Here is a 20,012-nt window from a genome sequence, read left to right as displayed (position 1 = left end):
ACCCTCCCGGTAGGCGGTTGGCGCGTCGGGCGGCGAGCCGGCCGTTGGTGCGCATGCTCGCCGGCACCCCGCTGAGCGCGCCGCCCCGAGTCGGCCGTTGGTGCGCATGCTCGCCGGCGCCCCGCACCAACATGGCTGCCGACCCCCGCTGAGCGCGGCCGCCCGGAGCCGGCCGTTGCTGGGCGTGCTCCCTGAGTGCCCCGCACCAACATGGCGGACGTCTTCGCTGGGGTGACTTTAATTCTCGGTTTTCGGTTATAGCCTGCCGGGGCTCGTTTCTTTTCAGCAAGCCCTGAGCGCGTGGTGGGGCCGGGGCAAGGCGGTGTGGTGCAGGGGTGAAAAGGGAGAAGGTACTGCAGGCATCCCGGCCGGCTTCCGGCGAGAGGAAGATGGCTGAGGGCGAGCGGCAGACGCCGTCAGGTAGGGCGGTGGGGCCCGTGTGGAGTGGGGGCTCGGGGGCGGTGCTAGGCGTGGGGGCGGGGAAGGGGTGTGTTGTGTAGAGGGGCGCCTCGGCGAGGGGAAGCGGGGTTCGGGAGCTGGAGGACCTCTAGGGGCAAACGTTCTTGGGCCCTCGAGAAGGACCAAGAGTTGAGGGGGCCCCCGGGTGAAGAGTGCTGGGGGCGTCGGGAGGGAGGGCAGGATCCCGGGGCTGAAAAGGGGTGATGAGTGGGGCGTGACACTGGGACTCGGGGAGCCTGAGCGGCCCGAGGGGTCGGGTGGGCAGAGCCCAGCGGCCAGAAGGGGAGGCCTTTTCCACATCCGGGCTGTTCGGGCTCAAGTCAGCTCTTGAGCTGGTGGGGAAGCACCCCCACCCCCACCGCACGGATGGGGACTGCTGTCTTTGTTAGACCCGGCCTTGGGGTTGGGGCTGGTGCTCCGTGGGGCTTGCCTCGCCCCGCTTTGCCGGCCTCCCTCCGCTCTCTGACCTCTCCTTATCACCTCCCCTCTCTTTCCCTGGGAAAAAGGGACTCGAGTTTCAGTGGCTGAGAAATTATCGAGACAAACTGCACCTCGGTCGTCTAAACCACTAATTTTAAAAGGCTGGTTGTGCAAGGAGACGAGTCACTTTTCTGGCATCATCTTCTGTAACTTTTATTTACGGGGCTGTGGTTTCTTTTTAGTTCATCTCGAATAATTGGCATGGAGATAATAGGGAAAGGATCCTCTTAGAGAGGCCGGTTACTTAGGTGAATGGAAGTGTGTTTGCTGACCACTCCCCTTGCCCCTTCCTTGAGTTTAGAAGAACTGACGGTAGATGACGTTTACAATTGTCAGAGGTGTAAATAGGTTGGCCAAACAGCTGTTTCAAAACAGCTAGTGTAAACCATTCTACTGTCTTGCCTTTTATAATCTCTGGGAAGGTCTCAGGAGGGAGAAATTTTGAAGATCAAAGAGGTATACCCTCGCATCCCCCACGTCCCCCCCCTCCCCCCCCCCCAAACAGGAACATTGCCTGGGAAGGTCTCAGGAGGGAGAAATTTTGAAGATCAAAGAGGTATACCCTCGCATCCCCCACCCCCCCCACCCTCCACACACACACACACACACACACACACACACGAACATTGCCTGGGAAGGTCTCAGGAGGGAGAAATTTTGAAGATCAAAGAGGTATACCCTGGTACCCCCCATCCCCCCATCCTACACACACACACACACACAAACATTGCCTGGGAAGGTCTCAGGAGGGAGAAATTTTGAAGATCAAAGAGGTGTACCCTCGCATCCCCCCCCCCCCCCACCCCAAACACACACACGAACATTGCCTGGGAAGGTCTCAGGAGGGAGAAATTTTGAAGATCAAAGAGGTATACCCTCGCATCCCCCACCCCCCCCACCCTCCACACACACACACACACACACACACACACACACGAACATTGCCTGGGAAGGTCTCAGGAGGGAGAAATTTTGAAGATCAAAGAGGTATACCCTCGCATCCCCCACCCCCCCCACCCTCCACACACACACACACACACACACACACACACACACGAACATTGCCTGGGAAGGTCTCAGGAGGGAGAAATTTTGAAGATCAAAGAGGTATACCCTCGCATCCCCCACCCCCCCCCCACCCTCCACACACACACACACACACGAACATTGCCTGGGAAGGTCTCAGGAGGGAGAAATTTTGAAGATCAAAGAGGTGTACCCTCGCATCCCCCCCCCGCCCCCCCGCCCCAAACACACACACGAACATTGCCTGGGAAGGTCTCAGGAGGGAGAAATTTTGAAGATCAAAGAGGTATACCCTCGCATCCCCCCCCCCCCCCCACACACACACACAAATAAAAGAACGTTGCCAGGGCTTCCCTGGTGGCTCAGATGGTAAAGAGTCTGCCTGCAGTGTGGGAGACTCGGGTTTGATCCCTAGGTCAGAAGTTCCCCTGGAGAAGGAAATGGCAGCCCACACCGGTACTCTTGCCTGGAAAATCCCATGGACAGAGGAGCCTGGCAGGCTACAGTCCAGGGGGTCACAAAAGAGTTGGACATAGAGTTGGGTATGGTCTGTCAAGGCAACTGAAACCAGACATTTATTTTACTTGGTACAAAACTTCTGTGCATATGCCCTTAGGAGTTCTGGTAATGACATCAGGGTATATAAGGCAACCAGAATTATCAGTGAGATGAATGTGTCCCTGAAGATGGGTGGCGGGAGGTGTAGGGGCGAGAACCTAGGCACTGAGACAGAGGTGGGCTCAGGGAATTCTCTGTGTCTGAGAAGATTCAGGTTCCCAGGAGGTGGTCCTTCTTGAAAGTTTGAAACTCAGGATGTTTAGGAACAAGTAGTAGAACTACTACTTAACTCAGTGTAGTGATAAAGACCTTGGATTTTGCAGTTACATAGACCTGGCTCTACTTGGCGAACTGCAGCCTCTGTGAGCCCGTTTCCTTATCTCTTCTTGGCAGGGTTGGTAGTATGCATTCCCTAGATGATGCAGGCAAATCGTGGGACATGGTGATAGTCAGTAAAGGTGATTTGAGTTGAACATATAGATAGGTTCCCAAATGGTAGATGGTAATATACTCTTTAGGGTTTTTAGGAACATCTCTAAAACCCTGGATATTTCCATCTTATACTGAGACGTTATTGGGGATCCAGCTGTGCTATGTCACTTTTGTCAGAGAAGCAATAACCTGAGGCTAGAGAAACTGTGGATCTGACCTCATTGATCATAGTTTCAAGTCTGAAGGCTTGTTTTTTTTTTTTAATTTGGAATTACACGTTCTGGTGATAGTGTATGTGTATTTCATCAGTGATTTGATGCAAAACTTCCAAGTAGCTTTTCCTCTGAGAACAGGATCCTGTGAAATAATATCAGGAGGGTTCTTCCCTTGCAGAGAGGAACAGTTCTCTCAAATTTAGAAAAGGACTCTGTTCCCAAGGATCATTTGCAAATGGATAATTTGAAATGTGGAGTACATTTTCCCATAAAAGCAATGTGGTTATGTCACCGGCCTAACCTAAAAAGCTTTTAATTCAGCATCTTACTTGAAGTAGCAATTTGCTAATAGTAGGGTCATCAATTTGAGGTTCTGGGAACAGGACTTGCAAAACAGGTGGGCTGAAGAAAAGAGTTTCTGGTGTCTTTTTTTGGCCCTGGGTTGAATTTGAATTAGGCAGAGCTTTGCCTTGCTCTCATCCCCCATTCTCCACGAGTCTCTTTAGGTCTCCACGTCTCCTGGGACATTTTCTTTCCTCAAGGCTAGTCCAGGAAGGCTCTAGTCCCCCAGATGTCACATGTTCTAGAACCTACTTAGATCTTTGTCCCCTTTGTTCATGTAACTGATGTGAGCTAGGTTTTAGGAGGATGGCATTGGAACAGAGTATATTACATTGTGAGTGACTGATAGTCTATCACTCTTCTTGGAAAGTTTTCATTTATTTATTAAAACTATTTTTTGAGAGATTTCATTTTTATTTATTTACATTTTTATTTGGCTGTGTTGGGTCTTAGTTGTGGCATGCAGGCTTAGTAGTTGTGGCTTACGGGCTTAGTAGCCCTGGGATGTGAGATCTTAGTTCCTCGACCAGGGATCAAACCTGCATCACCTGGGTTGGAAGGCAGATTCTTAACCACTGGATCACCAGGGAAGTTTTGAGAGTTTTCTTTCTTTCTTTCTTTCTTTTTTTTTTTTTTTTTGAGAGTTTTCGTTTTTAAAGAAAGGGTCTTACTAATCTGACACAACTCCAATAGTAGATTCAGGCCCACAACTCCCAACCTACAAAATAGGTGTATTTGGAATTCACAGTTTTTCAGATTTCAGAAGGCAGTGTTCCATAGTCAAACAAGAAGATTTATGCAGCAAAACAAATTCCAGCTAAATGGGATACACATGTTACTCTGTTTTTCTTTTCCTCAGCTTCTGAAAATATAGAAAATCCATTTAAAATAGTTTATTTATGATTACAAAAGTATCATAATGCTAGTTTTTAGTAGTAATATGTAGCTTAGAAAATGGAAGTCCTTTATAAATCTTACCTCCTAGAGATGACAACTAATAACTTTGGTGTTTAACTCTTTAGATTTTTCTAAGACATGAGCTAATAGGTGTATGTATTGTTAATGTTAGTATGTAAATAGTTTTTTTTAACAGCAGTAAGACTATATTGTATATAGTATGTTATTGAAGTTCAGTTGCTAAGTCCTGTCTGCCTCTTTGTGCCATCACGGACTGTAGTCAGGCTTCCCTGTCCTTTACTGTCTCCTGGAGTTTGCTCAGATTCGTGTCCATTGAGTTGGTGATGCCATCCAACCATTTCATCCTCTGTCACCTCCTTCTCCTCCTGCCCTCAGTCTTTTCCAGTAAATCAGCTCTTCCCATCAGGTGGCCAATGTATTGGAGCTTGGTTTCAGCATCAGTCCTTCCAATGAATATTCAGGATTGATTTCCTTTAGGATTGACTGGTTTGATTTCCTTGCAGTCCAGGGGACTCTCAAGAGTCTTTTCCAGCACCACAATTTGAAACATCAGTTCTTCGGTGCTCAGCCTTCTTTATGGTCCGAGGCTCACATGTGTAAGTGACTACTGGAAAAACTTTTATATATATATATATATATATATATATAACTTTGACTATACGGACCTTTGTTGGCAAAGTGATGTCTCTGCTTTTTAATATGCGGTCTAGGTTGTCATAGCTTTGCTTCCGAGGAGCAAGTGTCTTAATTTTATGGCTGCAGTCACCGTCTGCAGTGATTTTGGAGCCCAGGAAAATAAAATCTGTCACTGTTTCTACTTTTCCTCCATCTATTTGCTATGAGATAATGAGACTTGGATGCCATGATCTTAGTTTTTCGAATGTTGAGTTTTAAGCTAGGTTTTTCACTCCCTTCTTTTACCCTCATCAGGAGACTCTTTAGTTCTTCGCTTTTTGCCATTAGAGTGGTGTCATGTGCATATCTGAGGTTGTTGATATTTCTCCCAGCAATCTTGATTCCAGCTTGTGATTCATCCAGCCCAGAATTCTTTTTATGTACTCTGCATACAAGTTAAATAAACAGGGTGACAATATACAGCTTTGACGTACTCCTTTCCCAGTTTTGAACCAGTCTGTTGTTCCATGTTTGGTTTTAACTGTTTCTTCTTGACCTGCATACAGGTTTCTCAAGGGACAGGTAAGATGGTCTGGTATTCTCACCTTAAGAATTTTCCTCAGTTTGTTGTGATCCACACAGTCAAAGGCTTTAGTATAGTCAATGAAGCAGAAATAGATGTTTTTCTGGAATTCCTTTGCTTTTTCTGTGATCCGATAGATATTGGCAATTTAGTCTCTGGTTCCTTTGGCTTTTCTAAATCTAGCTTGTACATCTGAAGTTCTCAGTTTGTGTACTGTTGAAACCTGGCTTGAAAGATCTTAAGCATGACCTTGCTAGCACGTGAAATGAGCGCAGTTGTGTGCTAGTGTGAACTTTCTTTGGGATTGGAATGAAAACTGACCTTTTCCAGTCCTGTGGCCACTGCTGAGTTTTCCAAATTTGCTGACATATTGAGTGCAGCGCTTTAACAGCATCATCTTTTAGGATTTGAAATAGCTCAACTGGAATTCCATCACCTCCACTAGCTTTGTTTATAGTGATGCTAAGGCCCACTTCACATTCCAGGATGTCTGGCTCTAGGTGTTTGATCACACCATCGTGGTTATCTGGGTCATGAAGATCTTTTTTGTACAGTTCTTCTGTGTATTCTTGTCACTTCTTAATCTCTTCTGCTTCTGTTAAGTCCTTACTGTTTCTGTCCATTATTGTGCCCATCTTTGCATGAAATGTTTCCTTGGTACCCAGTTTGTTTTGAAGAGATATCTAGTCTTTTGCATTCTATTGTTTTTCCTCTATTTCTTTGCATTGTTCACTTAAGAAGACTTATCTCTTCTTTCTATTCTCTGGAACTCTGCCTTTTGTTTCTCTTCTCAGCTATTTGTAAGGCCTCCTCAGACAACCATTTTGCCTTATTGCATTTCTTTTTCTTTGGGATGCTTTTGGTCACCACCTCCTGTACAGTGTTACCAACCTTTGTCCATAATTCTTCAGGCACTCTGTCTTCCATATCTAATCTATTGAATCTATTCATCATCTCCACTGTATAATCATAAGGGATTTGATTTAGGTCACACTTAAATGGTCTAGTGGTGTTCCCTGTTTCTTCAATTTTAGTCTGAATTTTGCAATAAGAAGCTCATGATCTGAGTCACAGTCAGCTCCAGGTCTTGTTTTTGCTGACTGTTTAGAGCTTCTTCATCTTCGGCTGCAAACAATATAATCAGTCTGATTTCGGTGTTGACCATCTGGTGATGTCCATGTGTAGAGTCATCTCTAGTGTTGTTGGAAGAAAGAGTTTGCTATGATCAGTGCGTTCTCTTGGCAAAACTCTGTTAGGTTTTGCTCTGCTTCATTTTGCATTCCAAGGCCAAACTTGCCTGTTACTCCAGGTATCTCTTGACTTCCTGCTTTTGCATTCTAGTTCCCTGTGATGAAAAGGACATCTTTTTTTGGTGTTAGTTCTAGAAAGTTTTGTAGGTCTTCATAGAACTGTTCATCTTCTTTGGCATTAGGGGTTGGGGCATAGACTTGGATTACTGTGATGTTGAATGGTACAGTTTTATTTCTTCACTAATTAATATTTAGGCTGTTTTTTTCATGTCAGTAATTTAGATTTTATTTTTTTCAAAAAGCCAGAAAGATTTCCATCATGTGGGCATATCATTATTAACCTATCACATTATTGATTGATAATTGGGTTGTTTCTGATTGTTTCGGTGCAGTAAGCACTTTTATATATGTCTTTATTTCTTTGGGCACATCTGTAGAATTGATTCCTACTGTTGGCTTAAGTTGTATAGTTTTACTTCACGGGACAGCACTGAGTCGCCCCCTCAGCAGAATCTACCATCTAAGGCTCCACCAGCAGTGCAGGAGCGCTCCTCTCTCCCTGTCCCCGATCAGTGCCAGATGTTTTTAATCTGCTGACCTGATTTAGAAAAGCAGTCTCATCTGATTTCCATCTCATTGCTTATTCGGGATGTTGGTAATTTTTAAATTTGGTTTATTGGCCATTTTTTTTTCTTCTTCTTTGAGTTGCCTGTTTGTGTCTAAAAGGTCAACTTGGCTTTACTTTTCTAACCTTTCTGCCTGGTTGGAGAGCAGGAGGAGAGAGCATGACAGAGCCACTGGATATATCAGTTGCTGAGGGCACTGCCAGCACTGCCCAGCTCCTTGCAGACAGAGTAGGGAGAGACAGGAAGCCAGTGAGTTTGGCTTAACAAGCCAATATTTAATCCTGGGAGTACATGTCTGGTTATGCAAGGGCTTGGGTGTTGGAGTGTTGGTTTAAAAGTGTGTGTGTGTGTGTGTGTGTGTGTGTGTGTGTGTGTGTGTGTGTGTTGGGAGGGGAGGATTTTATTTATCTGATTGCTTTCTCATTTTCTTTGTCAAGATTCTTCAGAGGATGCCCCTCCCACCACTCAGAACTTCATCATTCCAAAGAAAGAGATCCACACTGTTCCAGATATGGGCAAATGGAAGCGTTCTCAGGTACCAGTGGTGTCTGCACTGTGGATTCAGACCTGGCATGAGAGACTTGGGCCTTTTCAAAGTGGTTTTCTAGGCTGGGGTGGGGCTGTGAGCTCTTGACCCTTCTTGCTTTTGGAGCCAGAGCTGTTTAGAAGCTAGGGAAAGAGGTGACAGGGGAGCTGGCTTTCTCCCACAGGGCACTTTAGTGGGAAGGCCTCCCCGCTCACGGGCAGTGCACAGGGCACTTTAGTGGGAAGGTCTCTGGGAGCCAGGGTGAAGATAGCCATGGAGAGTTCTTTTAAGCCATTGCTCCTTGGGTGTTATTGTATTGACTGTACATCTGAAATGATGGAGTGGATCCCTTTGATGTTTGGTTGCAAGTAATAGCAGGTCTGGAAATCAGCATATCACATGGAGAAGAGGTTACCACATGGAAACCTAGGCCAAGGAGGTGGTTGTTGTTTAGTTGCTAAGTCATGTCTGACTCTTTCGCGACCCTGTAGACTGTAGCCCACCAGGCTTCTCTGTCCATGGGATTTCTCAGGCAAGAATACTGGAGTGGGTTGCCATTTCCTACTCCAGGGGAATCTTCCTGACTCAGGGGTTGAACCTGTATCCTGCTTTGGCAGGTGGATTCTTTACCATCCGAGTCGCCAGGGAAGTCCCAGGCCAGAGAGGTCACTGAGCCTAAAGCACCAGGGAACTGGGATCCCAGCCAGCTTTCTGCACTTCATCCCCATGGCAGTCAGAAGATAACAGCTTGTACCTGCCAGGCTTCTGGTACAGCCTGTGGAAAAGACTGGGACTATGAAAAAGAAACCAATTTCAAGTTCTCAGGAATGGCCTTGGGTCTAGTTGCTTTCAGTTGCCTGTACCTGGTCTGGGCAGGTGGGGCAGGAAGTGTTGCTTGTGCAGAAGGGTGGCCGGGGGTCCTGGTGAGCTTGGCAGGTTCTCTGTGAGGAGTCTGCTGTGCTGACCTTGAGCCCAAGCCCTACTGCCGCCATGTCCTGGCCTCACTGGGGCTGTGGCCACACAAGCCTGCCTGGCTTCTTTTTCACAAGCCTGCCCTTTGAATATCAGGAGATGGTTATCATGTCTTTTCATAGTTGTCTTCTCCCCAAGTCTTCACCAGGATAAACGCCTTAGTCCCTTGGCTCATCAAAGGATGTGGCTCTAGGCCTTTCATCATCTTGCTTGCTGTCCCTCAGTTTCTCAACCTCAGCACTGTTGAGTTGCTAGATAATCCTTTGTCATAGGAGCTGTGCTGTGCACTGTAGGATGTTTTGTAACACCCCAGCCTCTCCCTACTCCATGCCAGTAGCAGCCCTCCTGCTTAGCACAACCAAGAGTGTCTCCAAGCATGTGGGAAGTCTCCTGGGAGCCATCTTGTCCAGGTTGAGGACCACTGTTCTTCTCTTCCCTGAACCTGCAGGATTGTCTGAATCCAAATGTGGCTGTAGTTCCTTGCTTTCCCCTAGATGTTTTCCAAAAAAGATGGGGTGTTTATAATGTGCCAGGTATTTTAGCTCATTTAATTGCCACAGAAAACCTGGGAGGTGGACTCTGAGGTCATCTCCATTTTGAAAGTGAGAAAACTGAGGCCAGGAAGTGAAGACATTTAGCCTGGTGGCACAGTCACTGGTTGAGGTGATTCCAGAGAGTTGCCCCCGAAACTCTGGAGCCCCATGGACTGAGCTGCTGGGCTCTAGGCCACAGGTTGGCAGCCTAACCTGACCCTTCTGTTTTTGTAAGTAAAGTTTTATTGGCAAACAGCCCTGTTCATTTAATTTACATGTTGTTTGTCATTACTTTCATCCTGTAAGAGCAGAGTTGAGGATTTGTGAACCAGAACATGTGGCCCTTGGAGCCTAAAATATTGACTGTCTGGTGCTTTGCAAGTGGTTTGCCATCCCTGCTCTAGGCACCCACACTTTTGGGAAGTGTGTTTTGACCAATGCTTGATGGAAGTCTTTTACTTGCTCTGAAGTTCATCGATCAAATGTGTGAAACTACTGCGGCCAGACAAGGAGCTGTGCGTTTACCAGCCCTTCACCAGCGCTTCATCACATGGCAGAGTGCAGCAGCCAGGAGCTCGGGTCTGGGGTCAGAGAGCTCAGGGCTGGAACCTCAGGGCTGCCTTGTTATCTTCTTGTGACTTAGGCACAGTGCCTAACTGGGCCAAGCCTCTGTTTCCTCTACTATAAAATGGGGTTCGTTGGGAGCTCAAATGATACAAAGCCAGAAGAGCGCGTGGCCCAGCGCTCACGGGTGCACAGTGAGCTTTACGGAGCCCTAGGCATGATGATTGTTGCTGATGGTGTGGGCAGAGACTTCGCACAGTCATGTTCACAAGTTTTAGTCACCGAGAGTCCGGAAACCATGTGGGAACAGTGACGGTGGACAGCGACACGCCCTCATGCTGCTGCTTCTCCTTGCATCTTGGTGTACTTCGCAGAACTGTTGTGAGCACCGGTGCAGTCAGGACGAGAACTCAGGCTTGCCCTGAGCTGAGGGTGTTGCTGTGGCTGATGTAGTGGGCCCGCCCTGTGACCTGCACTTCCACCTGCAGCCATTCCACGGGCCGCTGTAGGAATGTTCCCTTCCAGACCCCAAGCAGTCACCTCTCAGGTCTTACCTTGGCTTGCTGTGGCGACCCAAGCATCGTTGGTTTTTTTTTTTTTTTTTTTTTGGGCCATGCCATGCGAGATTGTAGTTCCCTGACCCAAGGATCAAACCCATGCCCCCTGCATTGGGAGCATAGAGTCTAAATCACTGGGCTGCCAAGGGAGACCTCCACTGGCATCCCTAAGGCTTGGGCAAAGAAGAAGAAAGGAAGTGAGACGCGAAAGGGATGAAGAAACAAGACCACAGGGAAGTTGCTGGCTCCCGAGAGCTGCCCCTCCAGAGGCCTGCACCTCAGTGCTGTCTTAACTGTGTGCTGGCTGTGACCTGCAGCCCCAGGGAAGAGGGTGCCCCATTGGAAGCTGGGGATGGGCGTGGTGGGAGACCTGGCCGTGGGTGGAAAACAGCTTCATCTCCTGGGGGCAGGGCATTTGCACACAGGCACACAGCCGGTCTACCTGTTGGGGGAAACATCTGGAAAGTTCCCAGGGGACGGACCCTTGGTATAGTATAATGATGGAGCACTCCCCACTCTGCTTTGGAGTTTGGCTGGCTGGATCCTAGCTCCATGTCTAGTGAGATCTTGGTCTTAGGAGTCACTTTCCCTGAAGCCTTGGTTTCCTCATGTGTAAAGTGAGGACAGTGATAGGGTTGTTATGTGAAGAAACGACTGGCAGCAGTAGTGAGTAAACAGTAGTCTGGCTAGAGGTCTCGGTGTCATTGTGGTCATTGGCCTGCCAGCGGTTTTGGGTGGAGGCTCAGGGTTAGGTATTTGGCATTGTCTTTCTACTCTCCTGCTATGGAGTTGGGAGCCGGGGGCAGCTTGGAGCTCTCCGGTGACTGGGCGAAGCTGGGGGTGGCTGGGGTGTAGAGAGTGAAGATCTGACACCTTCTCCACGTCCTCACTCCCCTCTCTGTTTGGCAGGCATACGCTGACTACATCGGATTCATCCTCACCCTCAACGAAGGTGTGAAGGGGAAGAAGCTGAGCTTTGAGTACAAGGTCTCCGAGGTAGGCTTGGTCGGGGCGGGTCCTTTCCCAAAAGAGCTCCCAGAGCCCACAGTGGGACAGGTGGGCCGGGTGCAGAATATACAATCACCCAGACACGTGTGCAGTTGACACTGAGGTGTCTATATTTCAATTTTTAAAAAAGTCTGTATAGATGTGTATTTATAGAATTGGGATCAAGGTATACAAGCTATTTTATAGCTTGCTTTTTGGAGTGGGGGCAAGCCTTGTAGCTTGTGGGATCTTAGTTCCCTGATGAGGATTGAACCTCAGGTGCTGGCATTGGAAGCTTGGAGTTCTAACCACTGGACTGCCAGGGAATTCTCCAGCCTGCACTTTTGTTAACTGGTGTTTCATGTAATTTTTAAATTAAAAACGATCACAAAAGAAGTAAACATGCCAACTGAAGAGGTTGCTGTTGGAAACGTGTGTAACACTAACAAAAAAGCTTGGCCTCACCCTGTGTTCCATGGAGAAGGCAATGGCACCCCACTCCCACTCTTGCCTGGAAAATCCCATGGACGGAGGAGCCTGGTAGGCTGCAGTCCACGGGGTCGCTAAGAGTCGGACACGACTGAGCGACTTCACTTTCACTTTTCACTTTCATGCACTGGAGAAGGCAGTGGCAACCCACTCCAGTGTTCTTGCCTCGAGAATCCCAGGGACGGGGGAGCCTGGTGGGCTGCCGTCTGTGTGGTCATACAGAGTCAGACATGACTAAAGTGACTTAGCAGCAGCAGCACCCTACATTCCTCCCCATAACTGATTCCTGGGGACAGCCCCCTATTAACAGTGTGGGGACTGTCACCCAGACCTGCCCCGGGAGCGCCTCTGCTCTTGAGCCGTGCCCTCACTGGTTTAAACAGCCCCCAAATTAGACTTTGAGGTCATTTCTCCAAACATTGCTGCTCTGAACGCCATTGCACATAGGTCTGTGTGGGCATTCTTTCCTGAAGATTGATTCCTAGAGGTGGAGATGCTGAGTTGAAGGGCACACAATTGCTTGGTGGGGGCTCTTTATCTGTGTTTCAAAGGCAGGCTTGTTTATGGAGGGAGGGCAGGAGTTGTGGGGAAGCTCCTACTCGGGGAAGGTGTGGTCTTGCCAGCTGCTGGCTCTTGCTGGACTCCACCACCCAGCTCTGGGTCCTGGGCCTCCAGGGGCTTCCGGAGGTCTTGTCCCAGGTAGCCTCGCACTCCCTTGAGCTTTCTCTTATCTCAGACTGTAGGCCCGAGCAGCCTCTCAATGCCTTGGCCACCCAGCTCTCTAGCCTTAGCTTTGGCCGGTTGGGGACGGCCTGGCCCTGGCCTGGCCATCTGTCCACGTGCCGCAAGGCTGGCGTAGGCCTCATGCTCCTGGCCGCTGACTGGCTGCTGGGTGGCCGAGGTCCTGTGGGACACCAGACCTGTGTTGGGGATTGACAGCCTTCAAGATAAGGGAGCTGGCCCACCAGTGACTTCTTGGTTCCTCTTGGGCCTGGTCACTGCTCTGGGGCTTTGGCTGTGGGGAGAGACGTTGCCTCCTTGAGCCTGTGGTAAGGAACGCTGAGCTGTGCTCAGTGGGCTGGGGAATGTGGCAGGGGAATGCTGATTAAAGGAGAGCTGTAATTACCCCAGCAGATCCTGAGCCGCCAAGTCCCTCTCAGGTCCCTTAATTAGCCCTGGGACTTTGATGGTAGCTGTCCATACCAGTCAGGCATTGTCTTAGTGCAGAGGCTGTGTTTTAGGCAGGATTGCACCCTGCTTGAGTGCTGGGGTTCTAGAGTCAGGCTGACCAGGTTTTGATAACCTCTCACTTCTGAGCTGGGTGGCCTTGTCCCCTCTGACACTCCATCTCCTCATCTGTTGAGTGGGAAGAGCTGCGGACATGACCCCTGGGGAGCATTCACTGTGATCCCACGTGTAGGTGTTTTTTTGGGCACCGTGCCTGGCACGTACTAGGTGGCATTATCATTTATTAGCCATTGTTACCATTAGCTGTTTTTCAGTTTCCAGTAACGTTGTTACTTCACTTGGGGCTCTTCCTGAGCTGGGTTCATCCTCGCTTGGGGGACAGAGGTGGCTAGCGTGGTCTCCAGGGGTCTCTCAGCTGCTGCTCACAGCTGGCAGGGGCAGCTGAAGGCACCGTTCCCAGCATGCGGCCTCCTGTGCCACCTGGGGCAGCTGTTGGCCCTCCTGCTGCTGCTTGCTGCTGGCTCTTGGTGCAGGAGATGCAGCTGCTGCTGGGGAAGGGCCGACGGGCCTGGGATCGGCTTCCAGACCACCTGCAGCATAGGGCGCAGGCGAGGGCCGTGCGGTGGGGCTGTCTAGACCCACGTTTAGAAGGCTCTCCTTTTGGAACTGTCCTATTTTGGGGGGGGGGGGGGTTTAAATTGTTTTTTAAGAGTTTTTCTCTTTTTTTGTAAAATATAGCTAACAGTAGATAGGAGGCTTACATTTTGCTGTAGTTCTGTGTGATTTTTAAAATGAAGGCAGAATTTAAAATCAGCAAGTAAAATTGTACTGGTCCATGAAATCCAAAAAGGACTCTTTGGTCCAAGGAGAAAGAAGGTGGCTCCAATGATTCCCCATGCTTTCTGGGGGTCTCTGCCCACAACTCCTTCCCCTCCAGCCCCTCTCCCCCAGCCAGCGGAACAATAGAAGCTGCCCCTGCACTCAGAAAGCCCTCTCCAGGAGGATCTGGGAGCCTCTAATTATTCATTGGCCCAGATGAGCTGGCAGCTGCGGCCTGGCTCCTGCCTGCCTCTGAGCACCTTCTTTATCCTGTTCAGTGGGGGACCGGCAGTCTGGTGCCTCCTGGGGCCACGATTACTGAACCTGTCCTTAGAAATCTCAGTTGCTTTGTGGGGCCAGGTTTGCTCGGACCCTGTCAGCTCTTCCTGGTTACCTAGCTCATCACAGCACCAGACAGTGGCAGTGCTTTTGGTCACATTTCAGCAGTGCAGATTTGTGTCATCCTGGCCCTGTGGCCAGCTAGAAAGGAAACCTACTGCTCTTACAGGTAACTTTCCTCTCCCCACAGGCCCCAAGTGTAGGTGAGGGAGGGCAGCACCGGGGCCACCGTCATGCTGTTTGTGTGGACTGCCGTGTGGTCCGTGCCTCCTGGCGCTGCGGTGCGGTGGGGAGGGGGTGCCCTGACTCCCGCATACTCCGTTAGCTCAAGCCCTCCTTTTCCCTCCTTACAAATATGCGCTCAGCTCCCGGGGCCGCTTCTCTGCGTGGGCTCAGCAATGGCATACCTGACCGTGCCTTGCCCTCTGGGTCACAGCTGTTCCCACAGGTGCCCCTTGTGAGTTCCTACCAGCGTGGAACTCCCGGAGATGTCTCCTCAGCCCACTTGTGCCCGGCGGACTCAGGCAGGACCTGCTTCTGGGCAGGACCCCTCCTCCCAGGCCACCTGCCTCCGCATGTCCCCGTGTCACGTGCTCCCCGAGCCTTCCACACCTCTGTCCTGACTGATCTCATGTGCTGAATCTGGAACAGGTACCTTCGGAGTCACCCTCACAGACCTGTGCTGGAGAGAGACAGCCTCACCTGATTTCCTCATTGAGTAATGTTAGGTGTGCTAACACGGCCTGGCCTGTCACACCTATCCCACTGCTTAGAGCCTGCCCTCTGTGGGAAAGGTGGAGCTGAGAGATAAGAGCTGGGTCTTAGCTACTGCTGCCCACATGCAGACCTGTGGTGCCAGCTTTCCACAAAGGGTATCGTTCACAGAGTGAACAACTGAAATAGCCGAAGCATTTAGCAGTGAGTAAATAATCACAGCACATTGGTACAGTGAAATGTCACTCACTCGTAAGAGACTTTCACAAAGGTTACGTTTCTGTGCTGCTTGGAACGAGGGTTGAGAGGGAGCTGATCAGTCTACAAAGTAGTGTGTGCCCCAAGACCCTGGTTTGAGGGTCTTGTGTGCGTGTGTAGCTGTACCCCATCACCCCGTGCCAGACACCACGCTGGTGTGCTTCATGGCTTGTCACTCAGGCCTCGAGGTGGCCCTCAGAGTTATTTACCCATTTTTATGCTTTGAGATGAGCAAACAGGCTCAAAGAGTTGAAGTTACTTGGTCAAGGTCTTGCAGCAACCAAATGATGTTTTAACTGGGATTTATTTATAAAACATTTATTTTATTTTTGCAGTTTTGAGTCTTAGTTGCGGCCCAGGGTCCTCTTTCTAGTTGTGGCATGCGCAGTTAGTTGCACCACAGCTTGTGGGCGTTTAGTTCCCAGATCAGGAATTGAGCCCACATCCCCTAAATCGGAAGACAGATTCTTAACCACTGGGCCACCAGGGAGGTCCCTTAGCTGGGATATAAATCCAGGTCCAGCTGCCTTCAAAATTCTAACTATGATAAGCAGTGGAAAACACTATAAAACGATGATATGGAAGAGTATGTTAAAATGTTAAGACAGACTCCCCTGCTATCTGAAAGTAGAGTGTTTCTGTGAAACCTTTTGTGAGTAGAAGTGGTGCAAAGGGAAAATCCTTTGCACTGAAAAGCCTCTTCAGGTTTCTTTTGGTTAGCAAGAATCATTGCTACTGTAGGGCTTCAGCAAGAGTGAAGTGCTGGAAAGTGAACTTACAACAAGCAGGGGATACCTTGTGGTGTTGATTTCTGGGTGGCGGGATTACCGGTCATCTTTGTTTCCTTCCTTTTTACGTTTCTGTTGTCAGTGATGAGCAGGTATTATGCATTAGACAGAAGACCTTGATAAAATGCAGTAAGGAAAGTTAGGGCTGCCGCTCATGCTTGTCCAGCAGCCGCCCCCTGCCCCCCCGCCCCGCCCCTGGTAGGCTGGCTGGAGAAGCCGGGCGTGGGAGCTGTGCCTGTCCCTCCGCCTCGTGCCGGGCCCTTTCTGGAAGGCTCACTGTGTTCCCCTGGCCCCTCCTTCACGCAGGAGGGTTGGGAGGAATGGGGGACAGCAGGGAGGGGCCAGTGGTGCCAGGCCTGGTGGTCACTGTCCAGCAGCCGCTGGGGCTTCCCTCTGTGGCTCTAGCATGGGGCCACTAGTCATGGTGGCTCAGTTCAGTTCAGTTCAGTCGCTCAGTTGTGTCCGACTCTTTGCGACTCCATGAATCGCAGCACGCCAGGCCTCCCTGTCCATCACAAACTCCCGGAGTTTACTCAAACTCAGGCCCATCGAGTCAGTGATCCCATCCAGCCTTCTCATCCTCTGTCATCCCCTTCTCCTCCTGCCCCCAATCCCTCCAAGCATCAGGGTCTTTTCCAATGAGTCAACTCTTCGAATGAGGTGGCCAAAGTATTGGAGTTTCAGCTTCAGCATCAGTCCTTCCAATGAACACATGGGACTGATCTCCTTTAGGATGGACTGGTTGGATCTCCTTGCAGTCCAAGGGACTCTCAAGAGTCTTCTCCAACACCACAGTTCAAAAGCATCAATTTTTCGGCGCTCAGCTTTCTTTGCAATCCAACTCTCACATCCATACATGACCACTGGAAAAACCATAGCCTTGACCAAATGGACCTTTGATGGCAAAGTAATGTCTCTGCTTTTTAATATGCTATCTAGGTTGGTCATAACTTTCCTTCCAAGGAGTAAGTGTCCTTTAATTTCATGGCTGCAGTCACCATCTGCAGCGATTTTGGCTGGGCCCCCTCTATTTGCCTCCACAGGCCATTGAGAAACTGGTCGCTCTTCTCAACACGCTGGACAGGTGGATCGATGAGACCCCTCCAGTGGACCAGCCCTCTCGATTTGGGAACAAGGCCTACAGGACCTGGTATGCCAAACTTGACCAGGTGAGGCTGCCGCAGGACGGGCTTGGGGGCTGGGCGGGGGAAGCTTTCAGATACCAGCACTGGGAAGTTTGTTGAAATGGCAGCTCTGTTCCCTGAAAGTACAAATGCGTTTACCCTCTGCCCCCGCTGTCCTCTGGGAATCACCACCATGGGTGCGCGCCTCTGCACAGGGCTGTTCGGAGGTGATTGTGTGTAGCAGCAGACTGAAATGGCCCACGTGTCCATCTGCAGTTTATTATCAGTTGAATAAGCTAGTAAGGCCACCCAGGGAGTACCATACAGCTCTAACAAAGAACAGGGAGGCGACTCAGGAACTCAGGGGAAGGACTGCGACTTCCAGCGGTCCCTCTCTCGGTGTCTGTGGGGGATTGGGTCCAGGATCCCCCGTAGATACCCCCTTGTATAAAATGAGGCGGGTCCGTTGGTCCTCTGTGTCCACGGGTTCTCCATCAGTGGGTCCGAAGGGCTGACTATCCTGTTAGAGGGGAGGCAAGGTGTGGTGCGCATGGCAAGCTGCCTTTTGGTGAGAAAGAGGGGAAACGAAAAAGATATGTTTGTATTTCTCAGTGTACACTGGAAGGATACAGAAGAGGCAAATAAAGTGGTGGTTTCATTTTGAGCGTTGCGGGGGGCGGTGAGGGGGGAGCTGGGAGGGGGGTCGGGGGTGGATGGAGAGGAGAGAAGGGTGAAGTAAGATTTCTGAGTACATCCCTCCTACAGTGTATTCATTTTTGAGTCATGCAAAGGTAATATTTGTTCAAACCAAACAAAAGATAAAAATGCAGAGTAGCCACCCTATCCTGTAGGTCTGTTTGTCTGGGGCGGGGCCTGGGGATCCAGATTTTCACCAGGTCTCCAGGAGATTCTCATGCTGGGTGTTTACAGACTGAACTTAAAGAAACTTGGGTCCTAATTTCTTGTCCCGGTATTTTCACATGATGGAACAGAGGGGAGTCCCAAGGACCCAGCAAAACATTGTCCTTGTGTAAGAGTGACTTGGGGCTGCCTCTGGGTGCTAAGGTGGCACATGGCTTATTTTTTAGTTGTGTTATAATGTAAAGAAAGCTGACAAGTAAGTCATAGTTAAAAAACTTGATAGATCTTAACCTGTTTTTAACCTTGCATCCACCTCCCTTATTAAACCGTGGAACATTCCAGCACTTCCCCAGGGCCCTTGTGCCCCTTTATAGTTGATATCGCCCAGATTTTTCTCACTGCTCCCCTATAGATTGATTTTGTCTGTTTTTGAACTTCATATGTCTGGCTTCTTTTGCTCAGCTTTGTGATTGACCTATGTTATGTGGAACAGTGCCCCTTCCTCCTTGCTGTGTAGTGTTCCAGTGTAGGACCACAGCATAGGTTATCTGTTGTGCTGCTGATGGACAGTTTAGCTGTGGGATGTTTCCACGTTTTGGCTGCTATAAATGATACTGCCGTGAACATCCTTGCGTACGTCTTTGGTGAACATTGGGCACAAACTCCCTTGCTGGGAGTATGAAGAAGGAGGACATCTCTGGGGATGTCAGTGAGTTACTCGATGGAAAAGTCGAATGGCTTCTTTTCAGATCCCTCTCCTCTTGTCCCCAGAGCCGTGTCCCCTGGAGGGAGTGTCAGCAGATGAAAAGCCACCCCAGGGTGGTCTTTGTTGTGTAGAAATAAACGCTCTCCCATCTCTTCAGTGGGTAGTCAGAGCAGGGAGTTGGGATATCACGCCGAGATGCTGCCTCTGGGTGCCTGCCTAATCTGCTGCTGCCACCGTGTCTCTTGTGTTATCAGGAAGCAGAAAACTTGGTGGCCACAGTGGTCCCCACCCACCTGGCAGCCGCTGTGCCCGAGGTGGCTGTTTACCTAAAGGAGTCCGTGGGGAACTCCACACGCATCGACTATGGCACAGGTACCTGTGACTCCCGGCGGCGCCTGCTTGGCTTCACTGCCATTCTTTCTTGGACTGCCTGTTTGCTCTGGGTCGTGTGGGATGAGGGAGCCCTGAGCAGGCATCCTTGGGGTGCAGTCGGTGCAGGGAAGCCTGCTGCTCCGACTTGGTCCACCAGGGGGAGCTGGTGTCACATGTGTGGTGGCCTTAAGCACAGAGCTGATTTCTCTTCCTTGTAAGATGGCCTGACTGAGCTCATCACCATCCCCAAACTGACAATTTACTGAGCACTTACTATATCCCAAAACAGCACTTATAGAAACCCTGAGAACTGAAAGAGCCTGGCAGTCTGTGGCAGTGCTGTGGAGCCTTACTCTCAGTCACTCAGTGCCCATTAGAGGGAGCGCTTGCTGTAGGCACCTTAAAAAAGAAAGAGGGTTTTCTCTATTATGTAGGTTGGGGTGGCTGGAGAGGGTCCCTGCTTTGATAGGCCTGTCTTGCCTTGCCTTGCCTTTCCTCACTGAAGCAGGCAAATGCAGGAGCTGCTGCTCTCTCAGGCCCTTCCCTTGCCTCTAGAGGAGCCTAGGCCAGAGGGGCAGGCCTGGAGAAGGGCCCCCTTGGACCTGGGTCATGGGAAAGTTTTGTCGTCTGCTCCCCTGATGCTGAGGAACAGGCTTTTTATCAAGTGAGACTTTCAGGGGCAGAACTTTGACTGTGACCAAGCAACCTGTA

The 20,012-nt window shown here is 49.8% G+C and overlaps 1 protein-coding gene across 1 annotated transcript in view; it reads left to right on the top strand.

Moving 5' to 3' along the window:
• Positions 1 to 104: 104 nt before the first annotated feature.
• PTPA (protein phosphatase 2 phosphatase activator) overlaps positions 105 to 20,012 on the top strand; it is a 32,314-nt gene continuing 12,406 nt past the window's right edge. The window contains exons 1-5 of the mRNA XM_061154431.1: positions 105 to 420; positions 7,942 to 8,039; positions 11,566 to 11,652; positions 17,282 to 17,407; positions 19,184 to 19,301. Of these exons, the coding sequence (XP_061010414.1) occupies positions 390 to 420; positions 7,942 to 8,039; positions 11,566 to 11,652; positions 17,282 to 17,407; positions 19,184 to 19,301 (460 nt within the window). The 5' untranslated portion in view covers positions 105 to 389. The remainder of the gene's footprint in view (positions 421 to 7,941; positions 8,040 to 11,565; positions 11,653 to 17,281; positions 17,408 to 19,183; positions 19,302 to 20,012) is intronic.

Source organism: Dama dama, chromosome 11 (assembly GCF_033118175.1).
Source record: "Dama dama isolate Ldn47 chromosome 11, ASM3311817v1, whole genome shotgun sequence".
Taxonomy (NCBI): Eukaryota; Metazoa; Chordata; class Mammalia; order Artiodactyla; family Cervidae; genus Dama; species Dama dama.
This window is presented reverse-complemented; position numbering and strand designations above follow the sequence as displayed.